This window comes from Salvelinus sp. IW2-2015, linkage group LG16 (assembly GCF_002910315.2).
Source record: "Salvelinus sp. IW2-2015 linkage group LG16, ASM291031v2, whole genome shotgun sequence".
NCBI lineage: Eukaryota > Metazoa > Chordata > Actinopteri > Salmoniformes > Salmonidae > Salvelinus > Salvelinus sp. IW2-2015.
Genome location: NC_036856.1, coordinates 23,474,913 through 23,492,978, shown reverse-complemented (window position 1 = coordinate 23,492,978; position 18,066 = coordinate 23,474,913). Strand labels below are relative to the sequence as shown.

The window sequence follows — 18,066 nt, the reverse complement described above, 5'->3', positions numbered from 1 at the left end:
ACCCTGACACACACTTTCTCTCTCTTATCACAGTATGGAAGAGCACCCTGCTCCTAGGTACTTCTGATTGCAGTTACATATGGGTGGATGGTTGGTGGGTGGTAGGCTTTATTGTAGTTGTTTGTCTTGAACAGGCAATGATGAGTGACCACAGTGTCAGTATGGGACAGGATCAGTCAATGTTTCATACATATTGGGACAGGGCGTCTGTCTCCCACCTACCACACCCTCCCATCCTCTCACCCCTGGATGAGCCCCAGGAGCCCCTGCATACCCAGCGATGATACCCAGAGCATCTCCACCAGGTTGTACTGGCAGTAGCCCATCAGGAAGCCAAACAGCACATCGGTCATGTTGTGTCTTCCCAGCAGCACCCGGCTCAGCCCCACCAGACCAGACCACAGGAACACAAGCACCCGCAGGGGGGCGGCCAGCACCAAGTGGGCCAGCAGGAAACGGGCACACATGGCGGACCGGGTGGCGTGCCCCGAGGGGAAGGAGTAGCGGTCCACGGAGAAGGTGGCGAACATGTCCATGCGGTTGTGGGATGGGCGGCGCCGACGGACGACCGCTTTCACGATGCCAACCAGGATCAGGTCAAGAATGAGAGCTGAGGGGAGAGGATGCAGAATGGGGTGCGAGATATGAGAGAGAGGGGGAAAGAGATGAGAGCAATTACATGGTTGGCAAACAGACCAGTCAGTAAACAGTATACAGTACCAAAACAAACAAATGTATGCACACACTAACAAATACACTAACACCCAGCATATAGTATTAGCAGCAATACACATTGCACCCACACAAACGTATAATGTTATCACAGTATATGAGACAACAAACTCTACGCCTGTTTGAGCCGAACCTCCACACAAACGCTCAGTAACAGCTTTGGCCTTTTGCCAGGGAGGGAGAGAGAGAAGATGTGTGAGGAAAGAGAAAGAAACAAAGACAGAGAGCTGCAGTCTTTTCCTCCTTATCTAGGCTGTAAAGGAGCAGCTGTCATTGGCTCCTCCAGCCCTTCTGGCTGCATCACAGTCACACAACAGGGACCGCCTCTCCCGTCTGCTTGCGTCACACAGTAACAGACTTCTGCCGACTGAGTGGTACCGGCACACTCTGCTACTGTACTGTAGATTCTAGCTCAGGCTGAACCTTGTGAATACTTAAACTGCACAGAGGACCGCTCGCTCTCTGTCTGTTTATTTTTCTGTCTGTGAGACAGGCAGACATTCAGACACTCTTTCACCCCAGGACCACACCACCACTACACACCAACAGGGGACATTCTCTGTCTCTTCTAGTGTCTGACTGTTCATAGCGTTGGAAGAATTGAGACGACAAGAGATGGCACACTCTGCCTGATCCCCCCCATGATGTGTATTTCTAGCATCAGTATTGTAAGTGTGTGTGTGTGAGAGAATCTGGCACCAGCATCTGAAGAGTGTGTGTGCGTGTTTACTAGTGATGCGCGGGTCAACCGTTTGTTCACACGCATTTGTTAATAACCCATCCGCAACCGCCTGACTATGTGATGAAGTGAAACTCTGAGTCCTGCAGCCAACCCTAACCTGCAAATAGGCCGATAGAAAATGCTCTGTACAGTCGGAGACGGCAGAACAATTTTTTGACAGGTGGTACGGGATAAAAAAATGTATACTTAATTTTGATACGTTTCTGCTTATAATTTCTGACATTTTGGTAGAATATTTGTTAGTCAACTTATCTATAATTAGATACATGCGAAGAGATACATTCTCTTCTTTTATTATGCCCTAGAAGAAAAAAATAAACCCCTTGCTCACTATAATGTCATAAATCGATGAATGCTTTACTCTAGTTGACATTGGTAAAGTTCCCTTTCAGCTTTGCTTCTCTCGTGCAGCAGCCATTTAGGGACCGGGGAGAAAATTCAATACCAAAAAGACTTTCTGTACAAAATATTCTAATGACATCAGTTTGACCAGTTAGGGAAATTAAAAGCAGTGAAAACGACCCAACATGTTTCTGATAAAATTTCAATTCGGCTTGGATGCATATTTTGTGGTTGAAATACTATCAGCTTTTATGACACTGATACAGATGGCACCTTTACAGACTGTCCCTAACCGCACATTCATTCTTTAAAGATGCTGAAATCAATAAATATTTCTCCACTCTTGCTCGAGTCAAAATGTACATTTGGTGTATCATTTTACTGCAAAGTAATGTATAATTCTGCAGGAGTTGATATTATATTAGGCTATGTGAGAGTTTATATTCAGGGTTCAGACTTCAGTTACTATTCAATTTAACCCATCTGAACAGTAGGCTACAGTTTCCTTGATGTGCCATATTTGAAGTTCCCATCTTGTGACTCTCGAATTTGTATAGCGCCTCACAATCATCACACATAACATAACTTTGGTGAAGGCGTATCATGCTCTTTTACCACTTCACCAAATCTTTCCCAAACATTGCTGTTCTGGCCCTCCCTTTTCTTTATTTTCAACTCTCCATTTCACAGCTTTTCTCTTATTGAATTCAACTCCGACCTTATCCCTTTTCCCTCAGTGGATCGACGTTATCTTTTTCTGCCCATGTTCCCAAAAGCATTTGGTGATTGCCGTGCATTTGGTGTGCGTAGTTAGGCCCTAAAGCATAGGCTTACCCAATTATTGAAGATAAAAACGATGCAAGAAAAACCTCAAATGTAGCCTATAGATATGAATTGCAAAATTATTATACATTTGTGGATTTTTAATGCATTGCTTTCTCTATATTCAACCCACCCGCCCTTCATCCACACAATATTTCATGACCCTAAACCCACCCACCCCGTGGATATAACCGCAGGGACTGCTGATTATGAGTCACCCCGTGCTGTAGTATTCAAGATAGATGCTTGGAATTAGGCCTCCAAAATATTGCCTTAAGTGTGCTAGATACACTAGGGCGCATAATCATAAGGAATTATAATACTGTACTGTGTGTCACCTTGCCTGAACTGTTGTGAAGAGTGGAGCAGAGAGTAGTAGATGAGGGGATGGAGAGAGGGATGGCCTCTGGACAGGAGTGAAGAGTGGAGCAGAGAGTAGTAGATGAGGGGATGGAGAGAGGATGGCCTCTGGACAGAGTGAAGAGTGGAGCAGAGAGTAGTAGATGAGGGGATGGAGAGAGGGATGGCCTCTGGACAGGAGTGAAGAGTGGAGCAGAGAGTAGTAGATGAGGGGATGGAGAGAGGGATGGCCTCTGGACAGGAGTGAGAGTGGAGCAGAGAGTATAGATGAGGGGATGGAGAGAGGGATGGCCTCTGGACAGGAGTGAAGAGTGGAGCAGAGAGTAGTAGATGAGGGGATGGAGAGAGGGATGGCTCTGGACAGGAGTGAAGAGTGGAGCAGAGAGTGTAGATGAGGGGATGGAGAGAGGGATGGCCTCTGGACAGGAGTGAAGAGTGGAGCAGAGAGTAGTAGATGAGGGGATGGAGAGAGGGATGGCCTCTGGACAGGAGTGAAGAGTGGAGCAGAGAGTAGTAGATGAGGGGATGGAGAAGAGGGATGGCCTCTGGACAGGAGTGAAGAGTGGAGCAGAGAGTAGTAGATGAGGGGATGGAGAGAGGGATGGCCTCTGGACAGGAGTGAAGGAGAGAAACAGATGGGTCACAGGATGAACGAGGGATGACCGTTACAGGTAAGGAGCTGGCACCAAAGGAAAGAAAAAAAAGAGAGAAAATTTAAAAAATATTGTGAAGGGAGGGGTGAAATAGTGTGTGTGTGTCTGCTGTAAGGCATGGGTAGATGAGGGGGCATACGCAGGATAGGCCTAATTAGAATAAGGTGCCAAATCCTTCCCTCCTCTCATCTCAGACTAATCTGTACTGATACTTATCTGAAAGCACAAGACGGGTGAAAAACAATAGGGTGGGTGATTCCTACCAAGGATGTGCTTTCATCTTCTACCATCATTGCAAATGGAGGAGAGGGAGAAAAGGAGCCACTACAGACTATAAATATGTAGGCTACCTACTGATCTAATAAAAACACCAATATAGACATTCATTATTAAGCATGGCATCCTCCTTGTGGTCTGTGTGTGCAGTCATTGACTTGTACTGAAATAGGTGCCGGTACCATTCATATTTAGGTGCTGCAACTCCTCAATAGTGTTCAGCTAATATTCTATATGAGGTGCAGGAACTCAAACAGATGAATACTTCAGGTGCTGATACTCAGTTCCGATGAGCCTCATGACCAAGTCAAACATTCTGTGTGTGTGTGTGTCTGCTGTAAAAAGGCCGGGGATAGGGATGAGTGGTGGGATGCATGACAATTACAATAGGTGGTGTGGTGGTAACCTTAACATTTGAATTCTATTTCTATGGAAGAAATCTAAATCAGAGCCTTCCGGCTTTCTACACTGGAGGCTGCCTGTCAGAATTACTATCAATAAACCCATTAATATGACATTATCATATTTACCCATGAAGAGATTGAACATAATTTCCTGTCCTGCGGCACTGTCAGCCTTATACAGGCAGTAGGCTGTCCCAACCAGCCATGGTATTCCATGTCCAGAAATTTCTATCAGTTTCATCAATGGTCGAATGCTGCCCCAGGATGAATCTTCACAGGCACACACGCCAAGCCGCTTGGAGAGCCACAGGTCTATGGCGAGGAGGGAGCTAAGGGCTATCCCGATAAAGGAAGGGTTAAGCCGCATACAGTCCTCTTCGGGCATGCCTGTGTTGGAGGAGGTGGAGGACCCGGAGCCTCTTCGCCGGGTAGGGCTCTCTGAGGCCCGCAGTCTGGCTGCAGCGGTTGGGTCGGAGCCCTGCCGCTGGAAGAGAGTGGCTGGAGGGGTTCGGTTCAGCGACATGAACTCGTAGCGTCCGTTGCCATTGGTGCTGCCGCTGAGACCTGGGCTCCCACCTCCACTGCGATTGGCGTTGTTTTTGGCTTTAGGAGAAGGCATTTTGTTCGGTTTCTGTGTTTGAAATGAGGTGTTATGTCACCGCTTCACAGGTGACAATTCCTCTTACGTCCTCAACAACTTTTCTGAAACGCCATTTTTGTTTTTCCTAGCGCAAAGCACACTGGGAGATTTGCTCTCGTTGAAAGATTGCGAATGAGGTAAACTGAATAATTACCTGACTATTGTAAATGTGTATAATTATGAACAAAACACTGTTATTGAATGTTCAATCAAATCCAATTGTATTTGTCACATGCGCCTTACTTACAAGCCATTAATCAACAATGCCGTTTTAAGATAAGTGTTAATAAAGTATTTACTAAAATAAACTGAAGAGCCAATAGGCATAACAGCAAGCAGAGGTTTGGGAGTGGAGGTGCATGGACTTTTTTTAAAATTCGCCAATGGCAAGGAGGATGGGGGAATAATTGTTTTTCCCTCTCTACATACGGCTAAATTGGTCACTAATACAGGAATAGTATAGGCCCAGTGCACTACTTTTGTGGGGGGGACAACATTTTATTTTATTTATTAATATATATATATTTAAAAAAATGATTTTTCAAGATGTGCTGCAACACCCCTACCTCCCACGGCTATGCCAATAGGCTAAGCTTAGAGTGCATTGACTGCAATACATCTTTCTATTAGGGCTAGCTAGTAATCTTAATCAAAATGTCTTTATATAAAAAGGAAGCATTTTGAAATTTACACTAGTCACCTCTGCCTCAGTGAGATCGCTGCTCTGATTGCTGGGGGATTTTACATACTTGTAACTCTCTCTTCTGTTGTCCATTCATTCAGGGCCATGTGTATAGACCAGGGTTTCCCAAACTCGGTCCTGGATCCCCTACTGGGTGCACGTTTTGGTTTTTGCCCTAGCACTACACAGCTGATTCAAATAACCAACTCATAATCAAGCTTTAATTATTTGAATCAGCTGTGTAGTGCTAAGGCAAAAAACAAAACGTGCTCCCAGGAGCAGCCCCATGATCGAGTTTGGGAAACCCTGGCCTAGACATAGAGCCAAAAGGCCGTATTAGCATGGGCATCGCCATTTAGGGCTTTCACCATTTTTATGTAGTCAACTGAGTGGGACTACCAACTTCATTAGCTGATCCTTTCTAGTGACCCGGTTGGAGTCATGTCCAACTGGGTTATCAGGAGGGATCAACCAATCGTGAAGAAGAAAATGGACTACTTCAAAATGGAGATTGCCTCACTGGCGCTGCCCATGCAGTCACTGATGCTATAAATGGCACAGATACAAAGATGAGTCCTCCATCTATCTATCTCTATGAGCCAGAGCATATTTTATGTCTGCTACATTAGGTTACCTAGCCTATAACCTACTACAGCCACAAAGTCATTAATTCCAACTATTTCTACAATTTATATTATTAAAATGTTATTTTAACATTAGCTTAGCCATAACCTTAAATTAAGACCAAAACGTTTTTACGATATAGCCAATTTTGACTTTGTGGCTGTTGTAACTAGTGGAAACAATATAACCCCCACCAACTTCTCCTTCACATCTCCTCGCCACTGAGAGAGGACCATGCCTGGGATACTGCTAGGAGACGAATTCCCCAACTTCGAAGCCGAGACAACCATCGGGAAGATCAAATTCCATGACTTCCTAGGAAACTAGGAAGTGCTACCTGTTGTAGGCTAAACAAGTCGGTGTGATGATCTTCGGTAGCCTACCTGTACCTCAACTGTTATTTTGTATCTGCAGCAGACTCATCAATTGCATAATCAGTAGCCTAATTCACTGATGGTGTGTTTGTATAACATTTGACATACAGACAATAAACAAATATACTTGGCTGCATGCTCATTGCCACGACATCAGCGTGAAATTGGTAATACACGGAAGCAAGTGTCATATCATGATGGTAGCCTAATCATAGACGCTAAGCACCGGCCCAGGACCAGTTTCAGTTTTAACATATAAATCCGTGGTTCGGGGTCATATGGAAAGTGGAGAACGCTGATCCCATATCAGATCCTAAAACCGTGGAGGCTAGAGGTCACGCAAAAGATGTTGTACCTCAATCCCTATTAAAATGTCAGTCAATCGTGAATTAGATTTGATTGATTTTGATATAAATACGTCCTGTTTTGAACGTATACGCTCTTGACCTGAGCCTTTATAGAAGGTTAACCTTAGGAGAGACTTTCAGCTGCTGTCACACTAAAAAGTGAATAATTGACAGCTGTACATACAAAAAAAATAAATCTTTCCTTATTTTACAAGGTACATTGACTGAGAACACATTCTCATTTATAGCAACCTGGGGAATAGTTACAGGGGAGAGGAGGGGGATGAAGGAGCCTGTTGGAAGCTGGAACTGATTAGGTGGCCATGATGGTATGAGTTCCAGATTGGGAATTTAGCCAGGACACTGGGGTTAATGCCCTTAAGATCCATGGGATCCACACAGTAAGGACACCTGTTTAACATCCCATCCAAAAGACTTCTTCAACACACGGCAATGTCCCCAATCACTGCCCTGCAGCATCGGGATATTTATTTTTAGACCAGAGGAAAGAGTGCCTCCTATTGGGCCTCCAACACCACCTGGTCTCCCATCTAGGGACAACCCTGCTTAGCTTCAGAGGCCAGCCAGCAGTGGGGTATGCTGGCTGTAGCAGACAGTATTTTCCAGAGTGACTTACAGAAGCAGTTAGGGATAAGTGCTTTGCTCAAGGGCACATCAACAGATTTTTCACTTAGTCGGCGCAGGGATTCGAACCAGTGACCTTTCAGTTACTGGCCCACTGCTCTTAACCGTTATGCTACCTGCCGCGCCATGTGAAAATAGAGAGGCATGTTTTTTCTAGGCTAGCCCTATACATTGAAATTCTTTCTGCAACAACATCCCATTTAAATTTAGTCGTTGTGACGTGAGCATGTAGATGTGTGTGCACCTATATCCAGGTGCCCCCTCCTTCATTTATCGGTAAAACTGTTTAGAGGAACACAATAGCACCAGTATGTTAAACCAGCCTGCACTGAGAGTGTGTGACTGACCAGACAAGGTTGCCATTGTTTAGGGGTGTGTGTCTCAGTGCTTCAATTGGCTTTTGTCTCCGAGCCAGGTGACCATCCAAAGTATTTTTCTTTTGTTAGGTTTATTAATCCGACCATTTAAAAAAACAAAAAAACAAGCACACACAACTTGAAAAAGCTTAAGCAAAATCATCAAGGATATGACAAAGTCTGGGACTTATTTCCATTGTGGTCCTCTTGAAACAAGACGGCTAGGCAAGATTGAACACTGTTGAACACAGTATGACAGCAAGATAATAAAACATAAAAACAAAGAACAACTATCTCATCATTGCAGTTACATCGTAGGGTACATTCATATGGGCAGTTTTTTACTTTATTCTTAAAGCTTTGCAGAGATGATGTCGTTTTTGTGGGCAGAGGCAACTCATTCCACTCTGAGGCTCCAGTATACAAGAAAGTACCTTCCCAGCATTACTCCTGAATGTGTATAAGCACACATTAGGAACACCTGATCAGGTGCTGTGATTGTGTGCATCTTCAGCATGGGGAAAGTAATCACTTAGATATCTCGGTGCAGAACCATAAATATTCCTGTAAACCTAACCCAGTCTAATCTGAGACACCCTCAACAGGCAGCCAGTTGAGTTCCTGAAAGCTGCTCCTGTCTATGTGAGTACGTAGACTCACCTTCAATACTACCCTGATCAGTTTATTCTGGGCTAGCTCGAGCTTCCCCTTCAGAAGCTTAGATAAGCCCCCAAACCAGGAAGTACTAGAGTAGTCAAAATGGCATTGAATTAGGGCAGTGGCTGGCACTCTCATGGAGTTCTTATCATGCAGCTTGGACTTTCTAGCCAAAAACTTAGTCCTGGCATTAACCTTCCCAAGCACTTTAGTGGCCATGCTCACACCTCCCAAGTTTCCATAGAGGATACATACAAGGTAGCTAACAGAGGTTTTAGTAGTCTGCACCTCACCTCCTAACTCCACTCTGATTTCAGAGGACCTACACAATTTAGGTCTGAACCCCCCAAAAATTGCCTCCGATTTACCTAAGTGCAGAGATGGCGTATTAGCTCAAAGCCATTTGCTAATGTTAGTAAGCTCTGTGCTAAGTATGCTCTCCAACATAGTTTTACTTTTGTGAGACACCAGAAGTGTAGAGTCATCTGCATAAAGGAAAAGATGGCAAGAACACACATTTTTTATACAGTAAAAACAGAAGAGACCCAATCACGCTCCCCTGCGGAATGCCACAACTCATTGGTTTTGCCTTAGACAGTGAACCATTAACCTCTACCACTTGCTATCTCCCTTTCCAGTTTGGAGATTGGGAGACAGTGGTTAACCTTCTGTAGGTCAAGCAGTACCATTCCACAGATATTTCCCTCATCAATCTCTTTCCTGATGAAGTCAGTCAAGTAAAGTAGACAAACCCGACTGAAAATCACACATTAGACTTGGTTGACATTCATACATTTGCTCATGTCAACTCTTTCCAGGATCTTTGATGTTATACTGAGGATAGATACAGGCCAGTGGAGGCTCCTCAGAGGAAGGGGAGGACCATCCTCACTGAGTTTCTTCAAATTAAAAATGGTAAAACATTGAAAACTAGACTAAATATATTCACGTCACCAAATAATTTATTAAAAGACACTGTTTTGCAATGAAGGTCTACAGTAGCCTCAACAACACTCTGTAGGGTAGCAGCATGATGTAGCCGGAGGTCAGCTAGCTTCCATCCTCTTGGTACATTGACTTCAATACAAAACCTAGGAGGCTCTTGGTTCTCACCCCCTCCATAGACTTACACAGGACGTCCTCCAACCTATCAGAGCTTTTACAGCATGAACTGACATGAAATCAAAGGATCAGAGAATGAATCTAGTACTGAAAGCATAAGCTACAGCTATCTAGCACTGCAGTGCATAAAATGGGCTGAGTAGTTGACTCAAAGAGAGAAATACAACAGTTTTTAACAAATTCATTTCTTCAAAAATGAAGGAGAAGCAAGAGATTTTGTATTTTATTTTCAGTTTCACTTACTTAGCTAGCAAATGCAGCTGGCTAGTTTAGTTACTCAAACACCTGGCTCAAACAGAGGGATACGATGTTAGCTAGCTGGCAATGACTATCCAACACAACACTTGAACTCTTTCAAGTCAAAGTAAGCTTTTGGTTTTATTAAATTATTGCCACCGGGGCCGCCGGTCTAACTGCTTACTGACTATACACTGTAGCGTTACTGATTGTGGTGGGTTTACAAATTATAATTTTTATTTAACTAGGCAAGTCTGTTAAGAACATTCTTATTTACAATGACTAATGCATTAGTTCTATTAGCTATGTTGACTAGGACGTTACATTAGCTAATATGGGGACAACAATGTAGGCTGTGTGTAGTGGTTTGGCTTGGAAAGTTTTTTTCGCCTGGTCACATAAAGCTGATGTGATGTTCATTGAAGTCCACAAACGAAGGGGAAAGGTGAGAGCAGGAGAGCGCATAGAGGCAAGAAGGAATACAACGTGGCTGCTATGATCAGGGGTGTATTCATTCCGTCGATTCTGTTGAACAACGTTTCTTAAACGGAAGCCAACGAAACGGGGATGAAAATATCTGATTTTGTCCAATATAAAATCTCATTTGCAACTGTTGGACTAATGATTACACCCTAGATAAGCTAGATGCAGGCAAGAGAGGCGGTATTGAATGTGTCACGGTCTGTCCATGTGTCACTGTCTCATCTCAAATTTCTCTAGACATGTGTGCACCTACATTGTAAACTTTTATTCATGGGCTAGGTTGTAGCAACCTCATGATGTGTGTTGGGATAACTTGAGTATCATGTAGTAGCCTAAACCAATCGATGTTACATTGAACTGGGTGAGTGTAATATGAATGACAGTCATCCAACAAGGCTCATGGGAAGAAAAAAATTACTGTTCTCCCTCCTCATAGAAGGCACTGACCGCCACTGATACAGGCCTATAATTCCCAGGGTCAGACTTTATCCCCTTCTTATACAGAGGTATAACTTTCGATTGTTTCATGTCCCTAGGAAAGATGCCATGTTCAAGAGAGAGATTGACGATATGCTTAATACATGAGGCAATTTGCTCAGCAGAATCTCTAAGAAACTTTGTAGTCCTGTAGCTTTGGAGCATTTAAGCTCTGCTAGCATACTGGCTACTTTGGCTGTTGCTACCTTTGCAAAAGAAAAAGAGTCCAGTCCAATACTGTTTAGTTTGTTTTTGGTAGTACTACTATTGCCTAGTTCCTTAAATGACCTTAAAAGGGTAATTTTTGGTATCAATGATTTTATCAGTAAAGTAACCCCTCTTAGCTGCATCAAGCCATTGAGGGCTTCCACCATTTTTTTTGTGTTCAACTGGGTGGGACTTTCATCTTCATTGGCTGATGACCCGGTTGGAGTCATGTCCAACTGGGTCATCAGGGCCAATCGTGAAGTAAATTGACACTTTAAAATGGAGATGGCCTCAATGGTGCTGCCCATGTAGGGGAGAGGCGTTGTGACGTGAGGTGTTATAATTTTTTTTAAAGCAGATTTTGCTATTTTATTGGGTAATATGATATGGAAGGGCGTTCCATGTAATCATGGCTTTATACAATACTGTGCATTGCCTTGAATTTCTTTTGGACTTGTGACAAGACCACTGGTGGCATTCTTGTGGGGTACGTATGTCTGTCAGAACTGTATGTTATTTGATTATACAGACAATGTGGAATTTTCATAAAAACAAGAAGTGATGCAGTCAATCCTTCTACTTTAGTGAGACGGGCATGCTTCTTGTTGATATCAACCCTTGTGTCACAATGACGTGCTGCCCTATTCTGTGCCAAATGCAGCTCCTTTTTGCAGCTCCTCAACATTTAACCGGGCATAGTCAATATGTAATAAAATCAGAGCTTGCAGGACCTGTTTGGTCGACTGTGGTGTTAAAAAAAAGCAGGGCATCTCTTTATCACAGACAGACATCTCTCCATCTTTACAAGAATATGATCAATATGCCTTGACCTTGACACTTTACGCTCTATTAGATTGTAAATTGGCATGGTCAAGGAATATTGATGATATTCTTGTAATGATGGAGAGATCAAATTGTATTTGTCACATGCTTTGTAAAGAACAGAAGTTGACTAACTGTATAATGCCTACTTACGGGCCCTTCCCAACAACGCAGAGTGAAATAAAATATAAAAGTAATAAATACACAATGCGTAACAATAATTTGGCTGCATACTCAGGGTACCAGTATCTAGTCGATGTGCAGGGGTACGAAGTAGATATGTATACTGAACAAAAATAAATGCAACATGCAACAATTCTAAGGATTTTACTGAATTACAGTTCATGAGGAAATCAGTCAATTGAAATAAATTCATTAGGCCCTATTCTATGGATTTCACATAACTGGGAATACGGATATGCATCTGGTGACAGATGCCTTAAAAAAATGTCACTGCATTTTTGTGCATTCAAATTGCCTTCGATAAAATGCAATTGTGTTCATTGTCCGTATCTTATACCTGCCCATACCATAATTCCACCGCCACCATGGGGCACTATGTTCACAATGTTGACATCAGCAAACCGTTCACCCACACGACGCCATACACCACACGACGCCATACACGTGGTCTACGTTTGTGAAGCCAGTTGTACATACTGCCAAATTCTCTAAAATGACGTTGGAGGCGGCTTATGGTAGAGAAATTAACATTAATTTCTCTGGCAACAGCTCTGGTGGACATTCCTGCTGTCATTAGCCAATTGCACGCTTTCAAAACTTTAGACATCTGTGGCATTGTGTTGTGACAACTGCACATTTTAGAGTGGCCTCTTATTGCCCCCAGCACAAGGTGCACCTGTGTAATGATCATACTGTTTAATCAGCTTCTTGATATGCCACACCTGTCAGGTGTATGGATTGACGGCTAGTTGCCAGTTAGGTAACACAAAATTCATAGCAACCTACAGGCAACTAACTGCCATTAAGTTTCTGTGAAATGCACACTAACCTCTTATCAGTGCAGCTCGTTGTCATATGCTCTTATAAAGATAGCAGAATTGAGTGTTGAAATAAGTGCTCAACCTTTGACAACAACCATCAACCACCTAAACTGGTACAACACTTCCACCGACGGTTGGCACAAATACACAAAATGCAGTAACTTGTTGTTTACCTTACTTTGATTGCAACCAGTAGCCTGTAGTGTACTGTAAAATTATAGGAACTTTTTAAGTGCACCATTTCATTGCATAAAGGAAAATGTGGTGGAGAAGTAAAGGACAGTTCTTTACAACCATCTCAGCAGCAAAGAACCCTTCCTGATATGCAAATAAACATTTGGTGAAAATGGTTACACATCACATTCACCCCTAACAAAGAACCCCTCAAGAACCTTTTTCTTTTTAGCGTTAGGAGTCAATGTGTAATTTAGCCTATTTTAAACGCAGTGAGAATTGGGCAGTTCTGTTGCCAAAAAAGTAGCTTGTAGTTAACTACACCGCTACATGGCAAAAAAGCAATTAACTACTGAAAACACTACCAAAATTTAATTCAACTACCAAGTTACCTCAAAATGTAATTAAATTACTAGTTAAACTACATGTAGTTCACTACTCCCCAACACTGAATACAGAATGATGTGTAAATTGTGGTACTTCAGTTAAAAACATCAGACAGTGGTCACAATTACTGTTTTGATGTAATATGATACTAAAAAGGTGTGGTTCTATGAAGCATTTGTTACCAGTACCACAAGTTGTCCTGTTATTTTCTTCACACTTACACACTCCACACACTGTTGCATCATTGGTCAACCACATATTCCAGAGACTGGTCACATAATTTTCAGTCTTTCCATCCACCTTCCCTTACGTAGTCCGACGTGTTAACGGCTAAAGTGAAACACGAACACTGTGTAATGTTTTAGGCCTGAGTCTGTTCCCACCCCTACCCACTTGTTGCTCTCTGGCTGCAGAGCATATGGAGAGCAGACTGGTATTTCCTCTCCTCTGTCTTGAGACCTACTGATAGCTTCTCTCCTCCAGATGGGGAGTCCTGTCCTCCCACCCCCAGGACTTTACTCCAGTGTGTACCACAAAGCTGGCCTGTGCTGCCAAGATCAGCGATGAGTTTAAGAAACGCAACGTCAAGATGATCGCTCTGTCCATCGACAGCGTGGCCGACCATCTTGCCTGGAGCAAGGTTTGCCTCTACCTGTCTCTCTGCATCCATTGCCTAAGTGGTTAAAATGTAGAGCACATTGCCTAACTACAATATGGACTACAATAATCTCTCTCACAGATTTACTACCATATTGTAACACTGTCAGCCATGTCTAAATCAATATTACATGCACACACCCTGTGTAATCCCCTGAGACTGGTTTAGTCTGCACAGCTGTTACTCTGGCTCAACTGCATTCACAGATGGCCATTTCTTTACAAAAATATATTGTGTAGAACATGTTTGTTTGTCTGTCATGTAGAACAGGGAATAATGTTAGCTCTATTCATTACATTTCTATCGGCAAGGTCCTAAACATTTCACCTCCTCCCGCCAAAGCCTCTCTCAGGTCCAACAGGGAAAGATTTCCTCTGGCCTGCCAAGTTATCAAATCTTACACTGGGGTATTGGTGATGGGCCATATGGATAGGTTGCTAGGTTACAGCAACACCACCGCCGTCTTCCAAAGTTCGCAACAACAAGTTTTTGGGAAGAAAAGTGAACTAACTACGTAGTGAAAATCTGTCCTGTGAAAACCACTTGCCCCACACCATCTACCAACACACACATTTCTGTAAACTTGTGACTAATAGCAGCCTTCCTTCCCACAATGAGGAACAGTATTAATTTCATCTGATGTCCAGCCATTCTACTGCTATTTATACTGCTGCTGTGAACAGGAACTTTCTCCACCATTTTAACACTTGAAAATAAAAACATGGACTCTGGCCACAACCTGCTCTAACCCAGTCACCCTAATGTTGATGTGTCTGAAAGAGCGGAGTGTCAGGTTCTATAGTTTACATTTCAGACTAGTTCTGTAGATTATACTACAGATACAGTCAGTTTCTGTTTGTAGTTCACACCAGGATTACATGAGTGAGTTACTGAGCAAAGAAAGGACACTTTTACTCTACTAGCAGTGATGAAGTCTGTAAAGATTTAAATGATCGAAATCGGAGCCACTAAAGGAGATACGGTCCCCTGCCTTTCCCCATCATTGCTGAACTCTAACCTGAACTCTAACCTCTCTCTGTCTGTAGGATGTGATGGCGTTTAACAGTGAGAGTGGGTGCTCTCCCCTGCCCTTCCCCATCATCGCTGATGATGAGGGAGCTCTGTTCAGCTGGGCATGCTGAACCCTGATGAGATTGACAAGGATGGCATGCCCCTCACCGCACTCTGTGTAAGTGAGGTCACACACTTTCATCAAGCTGTCCACTCAAGAAAAGCTGCGGCACAGATAGGCCCACTGCAAGAGTATCCACTGCTACCCATCCAGTTATTTTGTGACTTTTCATAGTTGACAATCTTGTATGTTTTAGATGCACTAATCAAAGTAGGGCTTTAATGTCCGTATCATTGTACAGTGCCTTACTACCCCAATAAACACACGTTTGTAACGACCACTGTGGGGTGTGTGTTTTTGGTGGTGAAGTTGGAAAGCCATGTTGAACTGGGTACAATACAGGTCTGCTTCAATACTTAGTTAAATGACTCCAAAGAGAAGCCATGAGCTTACCACAAAGGAAATCAAGCAATCTCATGGATTGATGTAATGTATCCAAGTGAGCAGACACGTAAGGCAATTGATTCATGAATGGTTCACTCCTGATGCTCTCAATTGCCCCTTCATGCCTGCTCCCATAACCTATAATTCAGTATTTCTTTGTGACTAACTTGTATACAGGTAGACCAGAGAAGCCACATCCCTGCTTGGCAGATGAGTGGCAATGTCACGTTGTGACCATAGTTCTTTTGTATTTTCTTTGTTTTAGTGTGGTCAGGGAGTGAGTTGGGTGGGTTATCTATGTTTTGTGTTTCTGTGTTGGTTTTCTTGTTTGGCCTGATATGGTTCTCAATCAGAGGCAGGTGTTAGTCATTGTCTCTGATTGGGAACCGTATTTAGGTAGCCTGTTTTCTGTTGGGTTTTGTGGGTGGTTATTTTCAGTCTTTGTGTGTCTGCACCAGACAGAACTGTTTTCGGTTGTTTCTTTGTTATTTTGTTATTCAGTTTTGATGATTATTAAACATCATGAACACTTACCACGCTGCACCTTGGTCCTCACCTTCTTCCACCGACGACAGCCGTTACAGGCAACCCTGATTAGAAGCACCTGGTGCTCACCTGTGTTCACTACAAATGTTGTTTTGAATTAAAAAGATTTGTACCTACACACTGAAAAAGGCTGCAAAGCTGAAATGTCTGTGTACACTATCTGTGATGCAGTGAAAACACTAAAAATGAATAAAATTGAAGTAAGCTTTATGCAACATATGATTGCGGACCCATCCCACCTTTTTGTTTGTCTGCTTCAGTACTTGGGGAAGGCATCCTTCTTTCCGGTAACTGAATAGTAACTTTGCTTTCACTTGATCACTTATCTAATCTCCTACAGACCATTGATGACCTCAAGGAAGGATCCATTTGACCAGTATACAAACAGGCCCAGTCCTTTACTCTGAATTACCTCCTGTAATGATTGTATCAGATGGAGTACCGAGGCCTTAGAAAATAACAGACAGTTATTTAAGTGTTTTTGATAGAGGCTGGATAAGATTGAACACACCGTCCACCCACAGGCTAAAGTCCTGTTGTAGTGTATAGTCTGTGGGCTATTATTCCTGTAGGGCACTGGTGCCTAAATTATGGGTTGGGTCTCTGCAGAGGGGGACAACTCCAGTCCTTGAGGGCCTGATTGGTGTCACACTTTTTCTCCATCCCTAGCAAACACAGCTGATTAATCAAATTGCATTCTAAACTGATTAGGTGATTATTGGAGTCAGGTGTGTTAGCTGGGGCTGGGGCTAAACTGTGACACCAATCAGTCCCTTGAGGACTGGAATTGCCCACCCCTACTAGTGGGTCCTCCTGGGTCACAGCGCAATACTGAGTTATGCATGGAAACATGAATTTGGTTAGGTACTTGAGTCACAATAAAGACCAGAAGCTTTAGTTGGGTCCAAGCACCCTAAAAGATAGGAAACCACTGATCTAGAGCTGTTGCTAGTGTAACCGATGTGAAATGGCTAGCTAGTTAGCGGTGGTGCGTGCTAATAGAGTTTCAATCGGTGACGTCACTGGCTCTGAGACCTTGAAGTAGTTGTTCCCCATGCACTGCAAGGGCCGTGGCTTTTGTGGCACGATGGGTAACGATGCTTCGTGGGTGTCAGTTGTCGATGTGTGCAGAGGGTCCCTGGTTCAAGCCCAGGTAGGGGCGAGGAGAGGGACGGAAGCTAGACTGTTACACTGACACACTGCTGAAACCCTCCAATGCTTTACTGTTTTACCAGCAGATGGCAGCACATCCACTAATGTAAAGGAGGATTTCAGAGCCATAGTTGGCTACAGTCAACTTGAGTTTGGCTCTGTTTTTAGTCTGAGATGTAACAGTTTAGAACTCACTGACTGGCAATACTTTGTTTTCTGGAACCAGATGGAGAATAGAGAATAGTGAATAACCATTTGAAATTGAGTTATTATATACTGTATATAAGTCCAGGAAAATACTGACTGGGAAAGTAGCTTTCAGTGTGGCATGAGAGGAACTCTAGTTAATAATTGACATGTGAACCTGATCAAGTGTTCTAACTGCCATGGTGTGTGTGTGTTACCTAACAAAGGTATTCAACCCACAGAGCATAGTACTGTAAAGGACCCAGAGGCCTGAACACACGCACACACACCCATAGAGGACACTCGCTGCCAAGGATGATATTTCCTGCTGAACTCCAAGGACAAAGAGGAGGGGGTTCCATTTGTGTGCAGAATGATAGAATGTCTTTGAAGACTTAGGCCATGCCCCTTGACCGTTCCTGTTGCCAGGACACTGCGA

At 43.3% G+C, this 18,066-nt stretch overlaps 1 protein-coding gene and 1 pseudogene across 1 annotated transcript; one reads left to right on the top strand and one right to left on the bottom strand.

Annotated features, from left to right (window-relative positions):
- Positions 1–4: 4 nt before the first annotated feature.
- Positions 5–5,136, bottom strand: LOC111975310 (polyisoprenoid diphosphate/phosphate phosphohydrolase PLPP6-like). The gene is made up of 2 exons (XM_024003519.2): positions 4,458–5,136; positions 5–610 (listed from the first exon to the last, which is right to left on the bottom strand). Exons 1-2 carry the CDS (start codon positions 4,948–4,950, stop codon positions 240–242), a joined length of 864 nt encoding a protein of 287 aa, XP_023859287.1. The 5' UTR covers positions 4,951–5,136; the 3' UTR covers positions 5–239.
- Positions 5,137–6,094: 958 nt separating this feature from the next.
- Positions 6,095–16,351, top strand: LOC111976106 (peroxiredoxin-6-like; annotated as a pseudogene).
- Positions 16,352–18,066: the final 1,715 nt, after the last annotated feature.